General features: G+C 41.8%; 3 protein-coding genes across 3 annotated transcripts; all 3 read left to right on the top strand.

Moving 5' to 3' along the window:
• Positions 1–991: 991 nt before the first annotated feature.
• LOC134322897 (extracellular calcium-sensing receptor-like) lies at positions 992–6,732 on the top strand. The gene is made up of 6 exons (XM_063004311.1): positions 992–1,233; positions 1,695–1,986; positions 2,070–2,900; positions 3,504–3,731; positions 5,375–5,498; positions 5,819–6,732. Exons 1-6 carry the CDS (start codon positions 992–994, stop codon positions 6,730–6,732), a joined length of 2,631 nt encoding a protein of 876 aa, XP_062860381.1.
• Positions 6,733–8,378: 1,646 nt separating this feature from the next.
• LOC134322898 (extracellular calcium-sensing receptor-like) lies at positions 8,379–11,367 on the top strand. The gene is made up of 6 exons (XM_063004312.1): positions 8,379–8,593; positions 8,677–8,968; positions 9,073–9,864; positions 9,950–10,177; positions 10,250–10,373; positions 10,472–11,367. Exons 1-6 carry the CDS (start codon positions 8,379–8,381, stop codon positions 11,365–11,367), a joined length of 2,547 nt encoding a protein of 848 aa, XP_062860382.1.
• Positions 11,368–13,773: 2,406 nt separating this feature from the next.
• On the top strand, positions 13,774–16,733 carry LOC134323407 (extracellular calcium-sensing receptor-like). The gene is made up of 6 exons (XM_063004935.1): positions 13,774–13,922; positions 14,029–14,311; positions 14,406–15,212; positions 15,310–15,537; positions 15,627–15,750; positions 15,838–16,733. Exons 1-6 carry the CDS (start codon positions 13,834–13,836, stop codon positions 16,731–16,733), a joined length of 2,427 nt encoding a protein of 808 aa, XP_062861005.1. The 5' UTR covers positions 13,774–13,833.
• Positions 16,734–21,599: the final 4,866 nt, after the last annotated feature.

The raw sequence follows: 21,599 nt of genomic DNA, 5'->3' as shown, positions 1-21,599 counted from the left end.
ACCACCATGTCAGTGTCACTGCAGTGCTGAGAATCATCCACCACCTAAATAATACCTGCTCTGTGGGGGTCCTGTGGGGGTCCTGACCATTGAAGAACAGGGTGAAAGGGGGCTAACAAAGCATGTAGAGAAAAAGATGGACTACAGTCAGTAATTGTAGAACTATAAAGTGCTTCAATGGTAAGTGGAGCTGATCAAATGGACAGTGAGTGTAGAAACCTGAGAGTAAGCAGAGGTGCCCTTATTTTATTTTATTTAGCCATACAGTGTACATATGAGTGCAAACAACATTAAAATGTTGTCCTGTGAGCACAGAACATAACTGGACTCCAGGGTAAGAGATCCAGTATGAGCGTTCCAGTATGATGTTAAATAGATGCAGAAAATGAAAAGGAGAAATAGTGCCACCTTCAGGACGCGATGATACTCACAAGCGCTTCATACTGGATATAGTCTGGTACTGTAAACTGGGCCCAGTACCAGGGTACAATTCACATTTAGGTCCTACAGGATCAGCAGAAAGTCCTAAAAACTTGCATTAGCATATAAAAAGAACCATAGGGTGAGATATGAGCTATATCATTATTGACAGAGATGAAAAATGATGCTGCCCTGCAGTTGCTTTAATCAAATATGAGACAACATTTACAGCATACGCTTTTATCCAAAGCAACTTACACAATGGGCGGAACACGATTAGCAATTGAGGGTTAAGGGCCTTGCTCAGGGACCCAACAGTGGCAACTTGGTTGTGGCGTGACTTGAACCAGCAACCTTCTGTTTACCAGTCCAGTACCTTAACCACTGAGCTATCACTGGCCCACAACATGATAAACAACACGAAAAATATGATGTCAGAATTTCCCCAGGGACCCACATGACCTTACCTAGTGTATAAAACCTACTACCCCTACAATACCCCTTACAAGGGTAGGACAGGACAGGGTGGATAGGAAAAGCAAAGCTAGGGAGGTAGGTTTGAGGAAAAAACATGTTACTTCTGTCATACCTGTATCTGTACATAACCTGGAGCTCCTCAGTCTCCTTCCCCGACACCACCGGTCCTGACCTGGCACACGGCTCAGGATCATGCAAGCTCCAAGGGCACTTCAAGCTAAACGGGGTGCGCCAGAGTGGGGACCTGATTCTCGGCGGTCTGTTCGAGGTCCATTTCCTCACTGTGTTCCCAGATCTGAGCTTCACAAGCAGGCCAGAGGAACCTTACTGTGAACAGTGAGTAAACGGACCGAGAAATAAAGAAAGAATAATAATAGATTATTTAATGCTGTGGAGAATCGACCGATTGTGATGTCATAATATTATTATGAAGGCTTGTAATGATGTTTGTTATTGTTATTTTGTCTGTGCAACATCTTGCTTGTCTGTAAATCAAATATGAACCTTGTCAACATGTGGAGAACTAGTTAAAGTATATTTAGAGCAACAGAAGTGTATAATTATATATACGTATATCATAGGCTGTCCCATATTTGTCTAATTATAATTATTTTATTATTCTATTAATATGTGTTCATAAACCAAATGCTTTCAGCTTCTAAATATTTGAACTAACCTCCAAATAATTATTGTAAATCGTTGCAAATATTAAGTTCATGTGCAATAACCCACTGTTTATCATTTATGTGCAAGACGTGATTTAATTCTGTCGTTTTTTGTTTACCCACGTGTCTCAGGTTCGACATGGCGAGTTTCCAGCAGGCGCAGACCATGGTTTTCGCCATCGACGAGATCAACAGGAATCCGAAACTGCTCCCGAACGTCACCCTGGGCTACCACCTGTACGACAACTGCGTAAAACTTGCGGTGGCGTTCCGTGCCGCCACGGCCCTGATCAGCGGTACTGACCAGATCGTTCCGAACGTGGACTGCGATGATTCTCCACCAGTGATTGGGATCGTCGGAGACCCGGGGTCCACTCACTCTATTGCCATCTCTAGCGTGTTGGGGCTGTTCCGGGTGCCCATGGTACAGATTTAGGACACGTCATGATATTTGTTTATGCTTATGTTATATTTTTTATCCACAGTTTCTCTTTTATTCTCTGTCAGGTGAGTTATTTCGCCACGTGTGCCTGTCTCAGTGATCGTCAGCAGTACCCATCCTTCTTCAGGACCATCCCCAGCGATGCCTTCCAGGTGCACGCCATCATCCAGATCCTAAAACGCTTCGGCTGGACTTGGGTCGGCCTGGTGTACAGCAACGATGACTACGGGATCGACGCCGCCCTGTCCTTCCACCAGGACATCCGGGAGAAGCTGGGCGGCTGCGTGGCGTACTCGGAGATCCTGCCGCGAGACAACAACCGCAGAGACATAGGGCGTATCGTCGGCGTGATCAGAGACTCCACGTCCAAAGTGGTGGTGGTGATCTCCACTGAGGCTTATCTGCTGCCGCTGATGGATGAAATATCGATGAGGAACGTGACCGGAAAGCAGTGGATCGCCAGCGAGGCCTGGGCCACCTCGCCCGTCTTTCTAACGCAGCGCATGCTGCCCGTCCTGGGTGGTACTCTGGGCATCGCTATCCGTCGTGGAGAAATCGAAGGACTTCGGGAGTTTCTTCTGCACCTGCGTCCGGACACGGAACCGTCCAACAACATGGTGCGAATCTTCTGGGAGAAGATGTTCGGCTGCAGATTCGATCCCGGAGAAACCCAGGCCACAGGGGAAGTGGACACGACGCTGTGTACGGGGGAGGAGGACCTGAATAGCACAAACACGGCGTACAGCGACATGTCCGAACTCAGGGCTTCATACAATGTGTATAAGGCTGTGTATGCACTGGCGCATGCCCTGCATGACTTAATGCAATGTGAGGAGGGCAAAGGGCCGTTTAGTAACCACAGCTGTGCCAACATATCGACCCTGCAGCCCTGGCAGGTAACCAAACAGACACACATATATTTTTATATAGAAAATTACACTATATAGTACACGCAAAAGTATTCGGACGCCTGACCTTGAGCTTGAGCTTGAGCTTGTCGGACAACTAGAACAACAGCCGCTCACAGAAGTGTGTCTGTGTGTGGGAATTTGTGCCCATTTGGGCAAGAATGGCAGCATTTGTCAGGTTTCTTTAACTGAGATTTTCTTCTTGTCCTTATAGCGTTTGCTTTGTGCTGGAACAGGCAAGGTCCTTCCCTAAACTGTTTCTGCAAAGCTGGATGGACATTATTTCCTTTATATGATTGATTTATTACACCTGTTAGCAACTGTCGTGTCTGAAACACATGAATTCAGTCATTAGAAGGGGTGTCCCAATACTTTTGTCCATATTGTATATATGCATATGTTTTATTTGAATTTAATACTATAGTAAACGCTAATTATTTAAACAGCTACTAGATATGTAAATATAATATAATATATAATAATTAATCTTTGATATTCACTCACAATAATTGATTCTTTAAATATTATAAAGCAATAAACTTTAACGATCACATGGTTTAGATCTGTCTCGTCTCTCTTATCTTTGGGTAGGTCGTTCATTACCTCCAGAGAGTAAATTTCAGCACTGGCTTCGGGGACCGTGTATCTTTCGACAAGAACGGCGACCCCCTGGCTGTGTACGATGTCATGAGCTGGCAGCCGAAGCCGGACGGGTCCATCAGGGTCCGTACGGTCGGCGTGGTGTACGAGGCCGCCCCGGCGGGACACGTCCTCACGCTCAACGAAGACGCTCTGTTCTGGAACTTTGAGACGAAAAAAGTAAATCAGGTTTATTTCTTATTTTTTATTCTTATCGTTCTTATTCAGAATGAGCACAGGAACATTTACTGTTATCACGCTAAGGTTACAAGAACCCGTACTTTGGTTATGACTAAAATCATCTGGATCTTTAGTTTTCACCTGTAACATTCACACCTATGATTCCATGCATAGTTAGGACAAATATCCAGATTAATATAATGATTTTTTTATTAAACATGTCTTTAAACTAATATAAATGCTATCTAAGTGTCAATTAAAATTTGATTGCTATCATTATTGATTTTATAAACCTATATAATCCCTCTATGAACGTATTTATATATTTATTTATTCAATTATTTATTCTGATTGTAGGGTGATGTTTCCCACTTTGGTTCCATTCATGGCAGGACAGGTAGTTCCAGGTTACCCATGATTCATCAGTACAAGTTCGATGTCAAACACAGTCACAGTGCTACCCACCGAGCCACCACACCGCCCCATGAACATTTAGTTTAATAATAATAAACCTTAATAAGTATAACATCAGACTTTAACATATATTTTTATACAAAGTGCCTAACCCCTAACCCTAACCTTAACCCTAACCCTAATCTTAACCTTAACCTTAACCCTACCCCAGAAAAACTAATAACAATACTAAAATAATGTTGAATTATAAAGTCACTGATAAGTTAAAGATTTACATACACTTGTAAGAGAAATAGGTTATCGTGTCCTCCACATATCGGAAACAAATATAAATATACACACGTACACAAGTACAAATAAATGTTTTAATATTAATATTTATATGTGTGTGTTAATAAATGCAGTGGATTTAGACCCCTTGACTTTTTGTGCACTTTGTGTTGAGCATTTGATTCTGGACTAGTAATACTGAGATTTATACACATCATTCAGTCTACACTGGATCATCTATCAGTAAAACATCATTGGGGAATTTTTGAACATCTAATTAAGCTCTAATTAAGTGTTAATAAGAACACATTGGCTGCTAAAATCTGAATTAATTGAACACAGTTGGGAAAGGCACACACTCGGGTCTGTAGGAGGCCATGGTTTATAAAGCACCGTCAGGACAAAAGCAATCCATAAATTCTAAGGAACTGTCTGTGGATTTCCAGAACCCAACGGTCACTCTAAAAGAGCTCCAAATGTTCTGTCCAGAGACAGGCAGAACAGGAAACACAATGCCCATTGTAAAACTTAGACAGTGACCCAAAGCATGCAGCCAAAACAACACTAGAGTAGCTTTTTCGACATCTGTAAAGAGACCTGAAGGTAGTAGCTCACAGACACTCACCATCCACTCCAAGAGATCTTGGATCTGACATGACAAATGGGATAAACCGCCCAAAGTCCAAGTGTATCTATGATGACTTGCAGCTGTAATTGCTGCCAAAGGGTGACTCCTTGGACTTCATGGTTTGGGTTTTGTCCTGGCAATGCTGTGTAAATTATAGGACCTTATAGAATCAGGTGTCTGCCTATCCACTATGTTCAATCAAAGCAGATTGCGACAGGTCGACTCCAATTTAAATCTAGACACTTGTATAGGAACTGACCACAATTTGGAGAGCTAAAACCAAGGGGTCGGAATACTTTTGACAGATAATTCTGAACCCCCCATTATTTAGCCACCCAGGTCTGTGTGCAGTGAGAGCTGCCCCCCGGGTACCAGGAAAGCCAGGAGGAAGGGCGTGCCCATCTGTTGTTTTGACTGCCTACCCTGCGCAGACGGAGAGATCAGCAACACAACAGGTAAAAGGGTTCTTATTTATTTATTTATTTATTATTTATTTATTTATTTACAGCTGCCCTGGTGCCACCAAAAAACACAAAGCACCAATCAGAAATACACCCAGTACATCCCCAGTCCATCACCCACTTATACCTTTAGGGCCAACCTAGAGCAATCAGTCTACTTCCTGCACCTACTGGTAGATGGAAGGAAACTGGACAACCAAGATGAGGTTTAAACCCAGGTTCTCGAGATGGTGCAGCCTCCACACAAACTGCTGCCCATATTTCCCATAGTGCTTCTCAGTGTTTGGACCTAAATCCTACCGTTTCTTTCTCAGATTCGTACGAGTGCACTGCATGTGCGGACGAGTTCTGGTCCAGTCCAGAAAAGGACCGCTGCATCCCTAAAGAGGTGGAGTTCCTGTCCTATCAAGACCCGCTGGGCATCTCCCTGACCGCTGCGTCCCTGTTCGGCTCCTGCTTCTGCGCGGGGGTCCTTTTCGTCTTCGTGCATCACCGCCACACCCCGGTGGTCCGGGCCAACAACTCGGAACTGAGCTTTCTTCTTCTGCTGTCGCTGAAACTCTGCTTCCTGTGCGCTCTGCTGTTCATCGGTCAGCCACAGACGTGGACGTGTCAGCTGAGGCACGTGGCCTTCGGGATCAGCTTCGCGCTCAGTGTCTCCAGCATCCTGGTCAAAACCATGGTGGTGGTGGCAGTCTTCAAGTCCTCTCGACCCGAAGGACAGAATGCTCTGAAGTGGTTTGGCATCGCCCAACAGAGAGGAACAGTTCTGGTTCTTACAGCCCTTCAGGTGGTCATCTGTACAGTCTGGCTGGCCACATCATCTCCCAAACCCTACAAAAACACCCGCTACATCAGCTCAAAGATAGTCTACGAGTGTGCCGTGGGTTCGGTGATGGGCTTCGCGACTCTGTTAGGCTACATCGGCCTGCTGGCTGCCGTGAGCTTCCTGCTCGCTTTTCTGGCCCGGAACCTTCCAGATAACTTCAACGAGGCCAAATTCATCACCTTTAGCATGCTGATCTTCTGCGCCGTGTGGATCACCTTTGTACCAGCATACGTCAGCTCTCCCGGAAAATACTCTGTTGCCGTAGAGGTTTTCGCCATCCTGGCTTCTAGTTTTGGTCTCCTGGTGGCTATATTCGCCCCAAAGTGTTACATTATCCTCCTGCACCCCGAACGGAACACCAAAAAGGCCATCATGGGACGAGCAGCGCAAAAGAAATAGCTGGAGAGTATTTACCATGTAAAGATCTGAGTGAGTGTATGAATAACTATAAATAAATATTATATATATATACAATTTATCTGGATCCTGGACATTTATTAAGCTTCAGATGTACCAAAATATAATGAAAACATATACATAAAACATTTATTATACAACAACAAATCAGAAATAAAGTTGGGACAGTATGGAAAATGCAAATAATAAAATATAAACACAGAGTTTCTTACATTTATTTTGACTTTTATTTGATGCCAGACAGGATGAACCTGAGATATTTCATCTTTTATCTGCTCAACTTCATTTCATTTATTAATAAACATCCATTCCTGCATTTCAGACCTGCAACACATTCCAAAAAAAGTTGGGATGGGGGCAATTTAGTGCTAGTAATGAGGTGAAAACATTAATGATGTGATGTTAAACAGGTGATTGTAATCATGGTTTGGTACAAAAGCAGCATCCAGGAAAGGCTGAGAGTCTCTGATGAGTAAAGACGATCAGAGGATCCAGTTTGTCCACAAATGTGTGAGAAAATGATTGAAATGTTTAAAAACAATGAACCTCAAAGAAAGATCAGAAGGGATTTGCATGTTCTCCCTCTACAGTGCAGAATATCATTAAACCAAAACCATCTTAAGCTGAACACTCGTGATCTTCCATCCCTCAGACGGCATCAAGAACCTCCACTCAACACTAGCTGATATAACCACATGGGTGAGGGATTAGTTTATCAAACCTTTATCAAGCTCTACAATACAGAATTACTGCACAAATCATACTTAACACTTTACTGTGCAAAAAAGAAGCCTTATGTTAACCACGTCCAGAAGCTGTGTCCACTTCTCTGGGCTCGGAGGCATCTAGTATGGACCATCACACAGTGAAAACGTGTATTGTGGTCAGATGAATCAGCATTCCAGCTCTATTTTGGAAAGAATGGAAGCCATGTGATCCGGTTCAAAGATGAAAAGGACCATCCAGACTGTTATCAGCAACACGTCCAAAAGCCAGGGTCTGTCATGGTATGGGGCATGTCAGTGCCCTTGGTAAAGGTCATTTACACTCTGTGATGCAGCATTAATACAGAAAAGTGCACTGAGATCTTAGAGCAACATGTGCTGCCTTCATGACGTCGTCTTTTCCAGGGACGTGCAGCATTTTTCAACAAGACGATGCAAACCCACCTGCTGCACACATTACAAAGGCGTGGCTGCGGAAGAAGAGGGTACGGGTGCTGGACTGGCCTGCCTGCAGTCCTGATCTGTCCCCAATAGAGAACGTGTGAAGAATTGTAAACACCTTAGGATGTCGCTTGGTGTCCTCGGTGCGAGGTTACAAAGTTGTAAATGCTTTACCGTCCCAACTTTTTTTGGAATGTGCTGCAGGTCTAAAATGCAGGAATGGATGTTTATTAATAAATGACTTTTGATATGGGGTTGTTAATAATGACCTAATGCCTACGTGTTTAGATGACTGAATCTCACATTTGAAAGTCACACCTACTTTTTGACATCAGCCCACAGGGGTCATTTCACCGGAGAGGATTCGTCTGTATAAGTAGCAATAAAATTCGACCAGACAAAACGCTGGACCCGACACTGATGCTCTGAACCATTGTTCGTTTTTTATAGCTGAGTAGATTGATGGAGCCGTTCTTCACCCTCATGCACGTGATAACGGCCTTTATACACTTTTCCAGAGCTAACGGGACTCAGTGTAGCTTACAAGGAGAGCCTGCGTACCCACAGCTATGGAGGGACGGTGATATAACGGTCGGAGGGCTCTTCCCCTTCCATAGCAGCTGGGAGACCACAGACTTCTCCTACACGGACATGCCGCAAGCAATGAAGTGCATCAGGTAAGAAGCGTGCACAAACTCGTATAGCAATTCTAAAGCTTTCAGCTCTGCTACAAAAATAATTGTCAGATTTTTCTGATCAGTGTGGATTTCCGAGGTTTCCAGCTCTCGCAGACGTTGATCTTTGCGATAGAGGAGATCAACAACAGTTCGTCTCTGCTGCCGGGAGTTTTCTTGGGCTATAAGATTTACGACACGTGTGGTTCTGCTGCAGAGGGGACCAGAAAGGCGATGGCGCTTGTGAACGGAAATGAGAACTCGATCTCGAATAAGAGCTGCACAAAGCCGGCTCAGGTACAGGCCATGATCGGGGAAACGTACTCATCGGTGTCCATGGCTATAGCGATGAGTATAGGGCCCTTCAGCATTCCTATGGTAAGATCTTGTGCATTTTTGATGTGATTGTTGGTTTAATGATAATGTTTAACATAGTGTATCATTTACCTTAGATGACTGTTTAAATCTCTTTTCCCTCTAAGATCAGTCACTACGCTACATGCGAGTGTCTCAGTGACAAGAGTAAATATCCCTCATTTCTGCGCACTATTCCCAGCGATTACTACCAAAGCAGAGCACTCGCAGAGATGGTCAAGTTCTTCGGCTGGACCTGGGTCGGAGCAATAAGACGAGACGATGATTACGGTAACAGCGGCATGGCTGCGTTCACCGAAGCTGCCGGGCAGTTGGGCATCTGCCTGGAATATTCCCTTCCGTTTTTTAGAACGTACTCACAAGAACGAGTGCTGAGAATGATCGAGCAAATCAAAAGCTCCACGTCTCGAGTGATTGTGGGATTCCTTGACACTTGGGATCTGGAGATTCTGCTGGATGTGTTTTTCCAGCACAACATCACCAGATACCAGTGGGTTGGAACCGAGGCCTGGATCTTCGACCCAGAGCTGGCCGGTCGGGACAAGCACAACATCCTGCACGGGGCCATCGGGCTGGCCATTCCTAAAACAACAGTGACCGGTTTGCAGGAGTTTATTCTAGACGTGAGGCCGCTCAGATCTGAAGGCAGCGCCGTATTTACTGAATTCTGGGAGGCTCTGTTTAACTGTAAATTCACGATGCAGGATGGTGAGGAGAATGTTCCAGTGTGCACAGGACAGGAGAAAGTGTCCGAGGTGGAGAACACCTTCACTGATATGTCCCTGATGCCTATTTTCAGTAATGTGTATAAAGGGGTGTACGCTGTCGCCCATACACTTCACAACCTGCTCGATTGCAAGCAAACGTGCCAGACGAAAACGCAGCCCGACCCTCTCACAGTGAGTCCATAATCATGCATGTTAAAATAATTCAACCAACATACACGTATGCATAAAATAAACCCAGTTCTTTCTATTTCATCAGTTTTTAGAACATCTAAAAATGGCGCGATTTAAAACCAAAGAAGGTGAAGAGGTGTATTTCGACAGAAACGGCGACCCCCCGGCCAAATATGAGATCATAAACTGGCACGTGGGTAAAGATCAGCCGCACAAGTTTGTCACTGTCGGACTTTACGACTCCACCTTACCAACCCGGGATCAATTATCAGTCAATATGCCCTCAATTGTGTGGGCACAAAATGCCAATCGGGTGAGTACACAAAAAAAAGGTGCATCTTAATGGAGTTAACGTCCAGCCAGTTGACGTCCTGTTTCATTACAGGTTCCAGTATCTGTATGCAGTGAGAACTGCCCACCAGGAACCAGGAAGGCTGTGCAGAAAGGGAAACCCATCTGCTGCTTCGACTGTATTCCATGCGCCGATGGAGAAATGAGCAATACGACAGGTACAAACTGTAGTGCAGACGTTCTGTTCCTTTTGAGTATAATATTTATAATATAAAATTTTTCTGATTGTTAAATTTCTCTTTTATTTATTTGTTAGATTCTATTACGTGTCAGCAATGCTCTCAAGACTTCTGGTCAAATTCACAGAAGGATGAATGTGTACAAAAGGAAGTCGAATATCTGTCTTATGAGGAAACTATGGGGATTTTGCTTGCAGCGGTTTCCATTATTGGTGCATTTCTGACGCTGGTAATATCAGTCATTTTCTTTCGATTTAAAAATACCCCCATAGTCAGAGCCAACAACTCTGAGCTGAGCTTCCTGCTGCTCTTCTCTCTGACTCTGTGTTTCCTCTGTTCACTTACTTTCATCGGTCAGCCTTCGGAGTGGTCCTGCATGCTGCGCCACACAGCGTTCGGGATCACCTTCGTCCTCTGCATCTCCTGTGTTCTGGGAAAAACCATTGTGGTCTTAATGGCGTTTAGGGCGACACTTCCGGGCAGTAACGTCATGAAATGGTTTGGGCCTCCACAGCAGAGACTCAGTGTTCTTGCTTTTACTTTAATACAGGTTATTATTTGTGTGTTTTGGTTAATAATATCTCCTCCTTTTCCATTCAAAAACTTATTGTCATCTAAAGAAAAGATCATACTGGAGTGTAATCTGGGTTCTGTTGTGGGTTTCTGGGCTGTTCTGGGTTATATCGGGATTTTGGCTCTTCTGTGTTTTGTTTTGGCTTTTTTAGCTAGAAAACTTCCTGATAATTTTAATGAAGCTAAATTTATCACCTTCAGCATGTTGATATTCTGTGCAGTTTGGATCACTTTTATTCCAGCATATGTCAGTTCACCTGGTAAATTTACTGTAGCTGTGGAGATTTTTGCTATTCTGGCCTCAAGTTTTGGTTTGCTGTTCTGTATTTTTCTTCCTAAATGTTACATAATCATCCTGAAACCTGAGAAGAACACCAAAAAACAACTTATGGGAAAATGAGCACCTAGAATGGATGGGAAAAAATATTCAATCACTTTTGACTGTTATGCAATAAACATCCAGTGCAAAAATCCACTTCACATTTATACACAAACTCTGATTGACTTAATATGTGCAAATAATTTATGTATCAGCATGAATAAAACAATAAGACAAAAAACACAAATTAACAATATTAGTATGTTGTTGTAAAGCTTCTTTCCCCCCTTTTTCAATTTAGTCATATCCAATCCCACATTTGTGATTATCCAAAGTCCCCACCGTTATATGCACAGTCACCATACAGCTTCTTTTTACCTCCGAGAAACCTGCTATCTGTGAACCTTCCATCCCTCCTGCTGAGGCTGTAGGTACAGCCAACAGTGTCTGTGTAGATGAGATGCTGCATCACCTGAGCACCTCGAAATGTTATTCAAATATATACATTACAAGTATAACAAAATCATTATTATATTAAAATATTGATTAAAATGTTGATTTTTGTTGCCTCGTGTCCCAGAACAAAACTAGTAGCACTCTGCTGACCATATTATTCTGCATTTGTGTTATTAGATTCACCTGTTTGATTTATTTAATTGTGTAAACTATTGCACAACTATGGAAAATCCTGAACAGCGATACTGGAAGAGAAACTTGCAAAAATGTCCATACTTGAAATGAAAATGAAAATGTTTGTGAGCGTGCACTTTAAACTAAATATTAATAATAATAAATATGCAAGAAAACGTACCATGTGACCATGTGGCTCTTTTTTGTTCAGTCCCATCACACTTGTAACACTGGTGTCTACAGAATACTGAAAAGGCCAACATGATTGAACAAAGTGTTGGTGTACACACACAATAAACGGGTAAATTGTTTGATGAATTACTTTATTGATCCCTGAAAGAAACTTGCACCTGACCCCCCTTTGATTCATTGATTGATTGCTTGATTGATTACTAATGTGTAATTACAATTGATTACACTTATTACACAATCATATTCCCAGTAAATGAAGCAGTGTAATTAAAACATCATCCTGTGGTAAGACGTCACTTGAACATCTAATGAAATTAAACAGCTTTTATAAAGGTTCGGTTTATCCGATCCTGGAAGAATCTTGAAGTATAAAAAGAAAAGAGAGAATTTTCATCAGAATGTGACAGTTTTATGAGATGGTTCCACTCGTGTGAGAGATAAAAAAGCCCCGAGTGAAGAACAGAATTAAAATAAAATCAGCTCTGAATAATAAACACACAATCATAAACAATAAACATTTCTCTTGACTGTAAAGAGTGTAATTATTGTTTTATCATACCTGTTAAATAGTAGTTCTCGATTTACATCAAGCAACCCTGACATTTTTAAGCATTGGGAGACAATTGGTTTTTTTTAAATCACCTTGGAAAGAGACTACTGTTCCACCTACTTTTAACAGACACAGTAAAACTAGAGGAACTAGTAAAACTTAAATAGACACAGGGGAAATCACCAGTTATCAATTCTGATCACAATCAAGTGGCTATGCCACAATGTTTAATGTCATTGTGGAACTTTCTATGTCAAACTTTTAAATAATATAATAAACTTGGACTAACTTAAATTCATTAAAGTTATTTTGGACAAATATAGAAAGCAAGCTGACCCATGGACTCATCTGACCAACATGTTTCCACTACCTTTAGTGTAACTTATGTAACTTATGTAACTTTTCAGGTTACATTTCTTCATGCAGTGGTTGACTGTGTTAAGTAACAACGGTTTTCTGAAGTGTTTTGCGCCCATGTGGCTATAGGTTGCTCATGAAGTGCCATTCGAGGACTCAAAGCCCAAGCACAGCAGTGAATTTCAGTGGTTTCCAGTCTTGCTTTATACACAGACTGAGATTTTTTGGGATTCCTCTAATCTGTTCACAATATTATGTACGGTAGATGAAAAAATATCCAAATTCTTATGTTACTTTTGAACTAATTGACGATTCTCTTTTAAAGTTGGGCATAAAGTGGTGAGCCATGACCCATTTATGGCCTTGGAGAGCCTGCTTTTATACCCAATATGATACCCTCACTTGTTGCCAGTTCACCTGCTTATTGTGGAATGTTTCTATAAGGTGTAACTGGCATAGGCAATAAACTTTTCACTGTTGATTTTAGTCATGTTCACACTTTTTTTGAGTATTGCAGCCATAAAATAAATAAATATATATTCACAATTCTGTCCAGTAAATTCTTCTGAGGACATTCCTACTCTCCAGTTTAATGAGGTGTTAAAAACACGCAGGAAACGCCCACAATCAAGCATCGAGTCTATTTGGGAGGGAAATGTGCGATATAAAAACCGCTGCAGCGCTCGGACTGGTTTTGGGGGGTGAGAATGAGTCTCCTGTACACGTGGCTCCTGTTTACTCGGGTGAGATCGGCTGACCCCCCATGCAGCCTTATAGGGCTTCCGGTTCCTCCGGATCTCAGCAGAGACGGAGACGTGATGATCGGCGGGGTCTTCTCCATACGCAGCAAGTGGGAGCAGAAAACGCAGGTTTTTACGGCCGGGCCGTGGCAACCCAAGTGTAGCAGGTAATAAAAAACATACAGGGGGAAGAAATGATTCAACTTTATAATAAAGATGTTTATTAATTGATGTTGCTAAGGACATTCAGGATTTGGTTTCTCTTTCCTGTAGTCTGAGCTTTAGAGAATTACAAAGTGCACAGACGATGGTGTTTGCCATTGAGGAGATCAATAACAGATCAGATCTTCTGCCTGGTGTCAATCTGGGTTATAAAATCTACGATTCCTGTGGATCTGTAGAAATGACAACAAGAGCCTCTTTGTCTTTAGTTAATGGAAACTTGAGTCTAACATCTTGTTCCAAATCAGAAACGGTTAAAGCGATCATAGGACAAACTTCATCCAGCCCCTCGATAGCTATCTCTGCAACAGTCGGACCTTTGCACATTCCCATGGTAAAAATAGTCGTTTTTATTTTTTCTGCTAATTTAAGAAAGATGTAAACTAATTACATACAATCTAACAAGCTTGAAATGATGTGTATTCCAGATCAGTCACTTTGCAACATGTGCCTGCCTGAGCGACAAAAACAAGCATCCGTCTTTCTTCCGAACGGTTCCCAGCGATTACTACCAGAGCAGAGCGCTGGCCAAGCTGGTCAAGCACTTCGGCTGGACGTGGGTCGGAGCTCTGTGCAGCGATAACGACTACGGTAACAATGGCATGAACACATTCATCAGCGCAGCCAAAGAAGAAGGAGTTTGTATCGAGTACTCAGAGGCGTTCTTTAGAACGGACACGAGAGAAGAACTACAGAGGATAGTGGAGATCATCAAGACCTCGAGCTCCAGGGTAATCGTAGCTTTCGTCTCATTCTCTGATATCGGGTTCCTGCTGAGAGAAATGGCCCTGCAAAACATCACTGGCTTTCAGTGGATCGGGAGCGAGTCCTGGATCTCTGATATAAACATCGCAAACGCTGAATGGCGGCATGTTCTAAAAGGGTCGATGGGTTTTGCGCTCCCGAAAGCTAAAATCGACGGCCTACGAGAATTCCTGACAAATCTTGACCCCTCAAGTGATGTAGATCTTTACAAAGAATTGTGGGAGACGACATTTCAGTGTAAACTTCCCTCTGTTGGAAACGCTGGCACCGAAGGCATCTGCAAAGGAGATGAGAAGTTCAGTGAGGTGCACAACCAGTACACGGACGTTTCAGAGTTACGAATCTCAAGTAACGTCTATAAGGCTGTGTATGCCGTGGCTCACGCCCTGCATGAGATATACGGCTGCTCCAGTAGGGATGGTGGACCAGCAGCCTGTACAAACCCAACACATGACCCTCAACCTTGGCAGGTAAGTGTTGGTAGGTTCTACCGGGGACGTTATTTAAGCTTTTGAAAACTACTAGTCAACGTTTGTCAGTTAGTAGAGTTTGCGATGCTTCCTTTAGGTACTCGACGAGTTGAAGAAGGTGAATTTCTTCACTGCAACAGGAGAGAAGGTATACTTTGATGAAAACGGAGACCCGGCAGCCAGGTACGATCTGCTGAACTGGCAGCAGGACCAGGATGGTAGAACAGTGTTTGTTAAAGTGGGTTTCTACGATGCTTCATTGAAGGCGCATCTTCAGCTTTCGTTCAACAACATCAGTATAGCCTGGGCCCACAACAAGCAAGAGGTAATCTACAATATGCATAGTGCAGGTAATATAAAACTATCAATAAATATAAATAATGAAAGACGTTAAGAAGAAATGATGGCTTTCAGGTTCCAGTCTCGGTGTGCAGCGAGAGCTGTCCTGTGGGCACCAGGAAGGCAGTGAAGAAAGGAAGGCCCGTCTGCTGCTACGACTGTATACCATGTGCAGAAGGGGAGATCAGCAATATGACAGGTATTATAAACAACTAATGAACACAATACATGACATTTACTGAAATAATTAAGCTTATATTGATTTCTCAATATTTTCTCTCCTCAGATTCTGTATCTTGCATCAAGTGCCCACCTGAACTCTGGTCCAATGACAGGAACGATATCTGTATCCTAAAGCTGGTGGAGTTTCTGTCGTACGAGGAAATAATGGGGATCATTCTTGTGTCGTTTTCTTTGTTAGGAGTTTCGTTCACCATCGCCGTCGCTGTAATTTTCTTTACGTACAAGGACACACCGATCGTCAGAGCCAACAACTCTGAGCTGAGCTTCCTGCTGCTCTTCTCTCTGACTCTGTGTTTCCTCTGTTCACTTACTTTCATCGGTCGACCCTCGGCGTGGTCCTGCATGCTGCGCCACACAGCGTTCGGGATCACCTTCGTCCTCTGCATCTCCTGTGTTCTGGGTAAAACAATAGTGGTGTTGATGGCGTTCAGAGCGACACTTCCGGGCAGTAACGTCATGAAATGGTTTGGGCCTCCACAGCAGAGACTCAGTGTTCTTGCTTTCACTTTAATACAGGTCATTATTTGTGTGTGTTGGTTAATAATATCTCCTCCGTATCCTTATAAGAACATGAATTACTACAAGGACAGGATCATTTTAGAGTGTAATGTAGGATCAGCTGTGGGTTTCTGGGCTGTTCTGGGTTATATCGGGATTTTGGCTCTTCTGTGTTTTGTTTTGGCTTTTTTAGCTAGAAAACTTCCTGATAATTTTAATGAAGCTAAATTTATTACCTTCAGCATGTTGATATTCTGTGCAGTTTGGATCACTTTTATTCCAGCGTATGTCAGTTCACCTGGTAAATTTACTGTAGCTGTGGAGATTTTTGCTATTCTGGCCTCAAGTTTTGGTTTGCTGTTCTGTATTTTCCTTCCTAAATGTTACATAATCATCCTGAAACCTGAGAAGAACACCAAAAAACAACTGATGGGTAAATGAGCACATAAATAATTTAGCTTTTTAGATGTTCTGTAGTCACATGGCTTGATTGGCATTATATATATATATAACCTTGAAGGGCAGTTGTAGCCTAGTGGTTAAGGTACTGGACTAGTAATCAGTAGGTCGCTGGTTCAAACCCCACCACTGCCAGGTTGCCACTGTTGGGCGCTTGAGCAAAGCCCTTAACCCTCAACTGCTTAGACAGTATACTGTCACAGTAATGTAAGTCGCTTTGGATAAAAGCGTCTGCTAAATGCCGCAAATGCTTGAAGTTCTTAGTCATGCCATTTAAAAATCATGAGCAGCAATATAAAATCTACTCCTTTAATAACACATTAAATAAAACACAAAACAAGACACTAAAAAGAGCATTTGAAATGTCAGTCAGTGACGAAGTACGAGAAGGCCTGGCTCCAAGTCCAAGTCCAAGATTTTCAACAAACTTAGACCTATGCAGGAGGGTTCACAGAAGCTTCTCCACACCCTACTCAAACCCTGTTATTACAGATCTCGCTTATTTGTGTCCTTTATGTCCTGGTGTGGCGGTGTAGTAAATATAAGGGGTGTCCACATGTTTTTGGCAACACAGTTCATGTAAACTATGTAAATCATGTTTTTGTGGTGAATTAACTTCAATTTAAATAAACGCTGATATCGTTTAAATGTACATTTAAGACATACTACTAGATATAATTAATATAAATAAATTAATAAACTATCTTTCAGTTTGCATTGTGATTTACTTTGTATAAGTCTACATGTGTTACACGCTAATGACTACATTTGTTTTTCTATAAGATATAGATATACTTTATTTGTCATATATACATATACAGTTGTACAGTACAATGAAATTCTTTCTTCGCATATCTCAGCTTGTTTGGAAGCTGGGGTCAGAGCGCAGGGTCAGCCATCGTACGGCGCCCCTGGAGCAGACAGGGTTAAGGGCCTTGCTCAAGGGCCCAAGAGTGGCTGCATAGCAGAGCCTGGATTTGAACCTCCAATCTTCCGGTTGATAGCCCAAAGCTCTACCCACTAGGCTACCACTGTCCAAATATAAGCTCACAAACCACAATCTGTAGCACAGAATTTACTATGCAAATGAATCCTTGACTATATTGTTTGCAAAATAAAACAACAAAGCCCTAAAATAAAGTAAATATAAACACAGGAGAACCAGTTTCATATCCCAGTAGCATTAAAGTGTGTCTGATGTGTACCAACATTTATGACTGATCACAATTTATATATTTACTAGGATTTTAACGTCATGTTTTACACTGTGGTTACATTCATGACAGGAACGGTAGTCACTCATTACACAAGATTCATCAGTTCACAAGTTTAATAATAAAAACACAGTCATGGACAATTTTGTATCTTCAATTCACCTCACTTGCAAGTCTTTGGACCGTGGGAGGAAACCCACCTAGACATGGGGAGAAGATGCAAACTCTACACAGAAAGGACCCAGACCGTCCCACCTGAGGATCGAACTCAGGACCTTCTTGCTACGAGGCGACTGTGCTACCCACTGACCACAAATTAGAGCAGAACTGTGTGACTGTGTGATGAAAGCACAATGTGGCCGTATTCTGACACAACATACAAAGAACCTCGTAGAAGAACCACTTCGGCTGATATGAATACTGGGGATTCGAACCCTGGGGCCCAGAGGTAGTGGGCTAGTGTAATTGACCACCCAAGCACCATCACCACAGTATCCAGTTCACCTATTGGCATGTTTTACACTATTAGAAATTCATTCTACTCAAAACGAATGTAGACAGACTGTAAATGAGGGTGGCAGGGCTCCACCCCCTGTATTCCGGTTAATTATTATCATTATTTTGTCTTTTTAAGGTTGTTTGTGTCCAGAATTACCTTACTCATCTTAGTTTGTACTGATTTGGGCTTACTGGCCACCAAATGTGGTCACAATCAGCACCCATAGTGCATCATGGCCTACAGTTTACTACCAAGAAAAGGTCAAATCACTTAGGAAGGAAACTGTCACCATGCATTTCAGTAATTCCCTCTCAGATCAGACCTGAATCCCTCGGTAAACGTTCAACACACCGGTGGATTCATAATCGCTCAAACCGCCACCACAAACATGTACAAACACGTCACATTACAGTTTATTATTGTTATCGTCGGGTTCGTTCTCCCTGATGTGATGAGCAGCAGGTGCTGGAGACGGTGAGAAAGTCCCTGGAGAAGCAGGACGAGTGTTCCGAAAGAGCTGCTGGTGCTTCGTATCCACCCCGTATCCACCCCGTCAGGAGCAATTAGCACCAAACCCTCGTGTTTTTCACTTTGCTCTTTTGATACACACTAATAAAAAATAAATATACACACGTACGCTCGTCCTACCGAGACGTAATTAAATCTGTTTTTAATGTTACGTTTTCCACAAGTGAATAAGAGAAATGTAGTGGCGCCACACAAATGTCCGCGGAATGGCTCGTTTTATTCGAGTGCGGATTCGTGACGTGACCTTAAGTGACCTTTAATAAGCAGCAGCAGCCAAAAGTGCACAACATAGATCATTTCTGATTAAATTATATTATATTAATTCTGTTTAAATAAGTTTGTAGGCGATTAAATTAATCTGAGTGGTCCGCTTTATTCAAGACGCATTTCATTAAAGCACGGCTGTTTGTAAATCTACCTGAAAGTAATATATGTACAATTCCAATTACAGTTTTAATGTGGGACTCTAATCTGGGAATCTGCAATATTGAAGTCTTCATCGTTAATGTTTCTAAATTTATAACATTCAGTTCTTTTATAGGTTTTGAACCACGTGTCTGAAAGCCAACAGACTAAAAATTGGAACAGTTTTATGATGAGGCCACGGTGCCGTTTATGTACTAGATTCTGACTAAAATCTTTCATTTATATTCAGTTTCAACTGGACGTTGTAGCTTAGTGGTTAGTGTACTGGACTAGTAATAAAAAAAGGTCACTGATTCAAGCCTCACCCCTGCCAGGTTGCCACTGTAGGGCCCTTGAGCGAGGCCCTTAACCCTCAATTGTTCAGACTATATACCGTCACAACTGTAAGACGCTTTGGATAAAAGCGTCCGCTAAATGCCGAAAACATAAAAATCAGCTCCATCACACACAATATCGCCTTAATACACTACATCTCTCGTCAGACCACCTTTACCATAAATAAATAAATAAATAATAAATAGGGTGACATAGAGGCGCAGTAAAAAGCACTGTCACCTCACAGCAAGAAGGGTTCGGGCCTGGGCTTAATTCCCTGACTGAGCAGCCAGGGTCCTTTATATGTTAAGTTTGCATGTTCTCCCAGTGTCCACGAGTAATGTCTAACATCTTGTCTCTTTCCCATAATTTATTTGCTTTATTTGCTTTTTACATGCAGTCTCAATATTTCTAGGCTTTTTTTATCCTGATTTATGTCACTGTTAAAATTCAGTTTAAAATTATATTGTTTATATTTTGCTTTTCGCATATTTCTATTAAAATCAGAATAAATACATACCCAATAACTAATATCCAATATTAATGAGCGCATAACAAATTAAGGCTGAATTATTACAGCGACACACGGCGCCCTCTAGTGGAGAATGAACAAACTACTGATTAAATGGCTTTTATGGCCTTTTCAGCTGCCATACAGAAACAAAGTTATTCATTCATTGTCTGATTTACCACACCTACAAAACTCTAACTAGTTCTAATTAATTAACAGTTAATTGTCATATTTTTAAATGCTTATCTAATGAGTTTGGGCGATCTTTACTGCTACCCTAAAACTCAGCACAGAAGGATGTGTTGGACACAGAATGTTTGATGAATTGTGTTACCTGATATTTTAAATGAATGTAAACAACATTTCTGACAAGTTTTACAACTAAAACTAAACTATATTTCTCTGTACGAATCCGTTTTAAGTTTCAGGAATCAACTTCAAAACATTGTTGTCGACTCTGAATCCTCAAAATGCGTGAATCGACTCTTTTAAGCTCCGACTCCTTGCCATTCGATTCACTACACGTGCCAACCAAATTAAAGTTAATGAAACAAAATATGAAACTGTGCATGTTAGGAAAATGATAAAATGTGATATTAATAAAGAAACAACTGCAGCTGTGTTTATAAAATAGCTTGATTACCTACAAGCTACAAGCCAAAAAAAGAATCACTTTAAAATGACTCGGGAAAGATCTCTAGCCCACACTAAATGGATATAATTATAGGAATTTACTAAATATATTTTAACTTATTTTATTGCATTATATTGATTGTTCTTGATTTTGATCTAGATCGGTTAGCATTAAGGTCTTTTATCTTTGAGACTGAAGGCCTACAGGACGAAAGATAATACGGAATCCATGCTGTCGAATCTACAGCCCTCTCTAGTGGAGACAAAATATAAAACACACTTTCAAAAATAAATAAAATAAACCTAAATTTAAATAAATAAACAAATAAATAAGCAAAGCCTTACATAGCAAAGCATATAGCTTATTTTAACTGCATAGATTGTGTGTAATTCTGTTTGTCTGGGTTACCTTCTTTAGTCTTTAGGTGTGTGTGACTGTGTGTTGTACCAGCCAGGCTGCCCAGTGTTTCTGTCTGGCACAGGACTCACCGCAGCCCAGATCTGGCTTGTGTGGCTGGTAAAATAATTAAAACTTATTTTTAATATACAGGTAATCCTGGATTCTATTTAAAGTGACTTACAATTAAGATGAACAATCATAGCGACAATATCCACAAAGTTGAATCAGTTCATCTGGACACAAGTTTGTTGTAGAGATACGTTTCGTCACTCAATCCGAATGACTTCGAAACGTATCTCTACAACAAACTTGTGTCCAGATG

Source organism: Trichomycterus rosablanca, chromosome 11 (assembly GCF_030014385.1).
Source record: "Trichomycterus rosablanca isolate fTriRos1 chromosome 11, fTriRos1.hap1, whole genome shotgun sequence".
In the NCBI taxonomy this organism is placed as follows: domain Eukaryota; kingdom Metazoa; phylum Chordata; class Actinopteri; order Siluriformes; family Trichomycteridae; genus Trichomycterus; species Trichomycterus rosablanca.
Note: the sequence above shows the minus strand (reverse complement) of the source record. Positions and strands in the feature narration are given on the sequence as shown.

What these genes read in the sequence shown, in the direction of transcription:
- LOC134323407 (XM_063004935.1), top strand. Translation starts at nt 13,834, where the DNA reads ATGATCGGCGGGGTCTTCTCCATACGCAGCAAGTGGGAGCAGAAAACG. An exon ending in TGGCAACCCAAGTGTAGCAG is followed by an intron (nt 13,923 to 14,028) that starts GTAATAAAAAAC and finishes TCTTTCCTGTAG; the next exon opens with TCTGAGCTTTAGAGAATTAC. An exon ending in ATGACCCTCAACCTTGGCAG is followed by an intron (nt 15,213 to 15,309) that starts GTAAGTGTTGGT and finishes TGCTTCCTTTAG; the next exon opens with GTACTCGACGAGTTGAAGAA.
- LOC134322898 (XM_063004312.1), top strand. Translation starts at nt 8,379, where the DNA reads ATGGAGCCGTTCTTCACCCTCATGCACGTGATAACGGCCTTTATACAC. An exon ending in CAAGCAATGAAGTGCATCAG is followed by an intron (nt 8,594 to 8,676) that starts GTAAGAAGCGTG and finishes TTTTCTGATCAG; the next exon opens with TGTGGATTTCCGAGGTTTCC. An exon ending in GGGCACAAAATGCCAATCGG is followed by an intron (nt 10,178 to 10,249) that starts GTGAGTACACAA and finishes GTTTCATTACAG; the next exon opens with GTTCCAGTATCTGTATGCAG.
- LOC134322897 (XM_063004311.1), top strand. Translation starts at nt 992, where the DNA reads ATGTTACTTCTGTCATACCTGTATCTGTACATAACCTGGAGCTCCTCA. An exon ending in CGACCCTGCAGCCCTGGCAG is followed by an intron (nt 2,901 to 3,503) that starts GTAACCAAACAG and finishes ATCTTTGGGTAG; the next exon opens with GTCGTTCATTACCTCCAGAG. An exon ending in GGAACTTTGAGACGAAAAAA is followed by an intron (nt 3,732 to 5,374) that starts GTAAATCAGGTT and finishes CCCATTATTTAG; the next exon opens with CCACCCAGGTCTGTGTGCAG.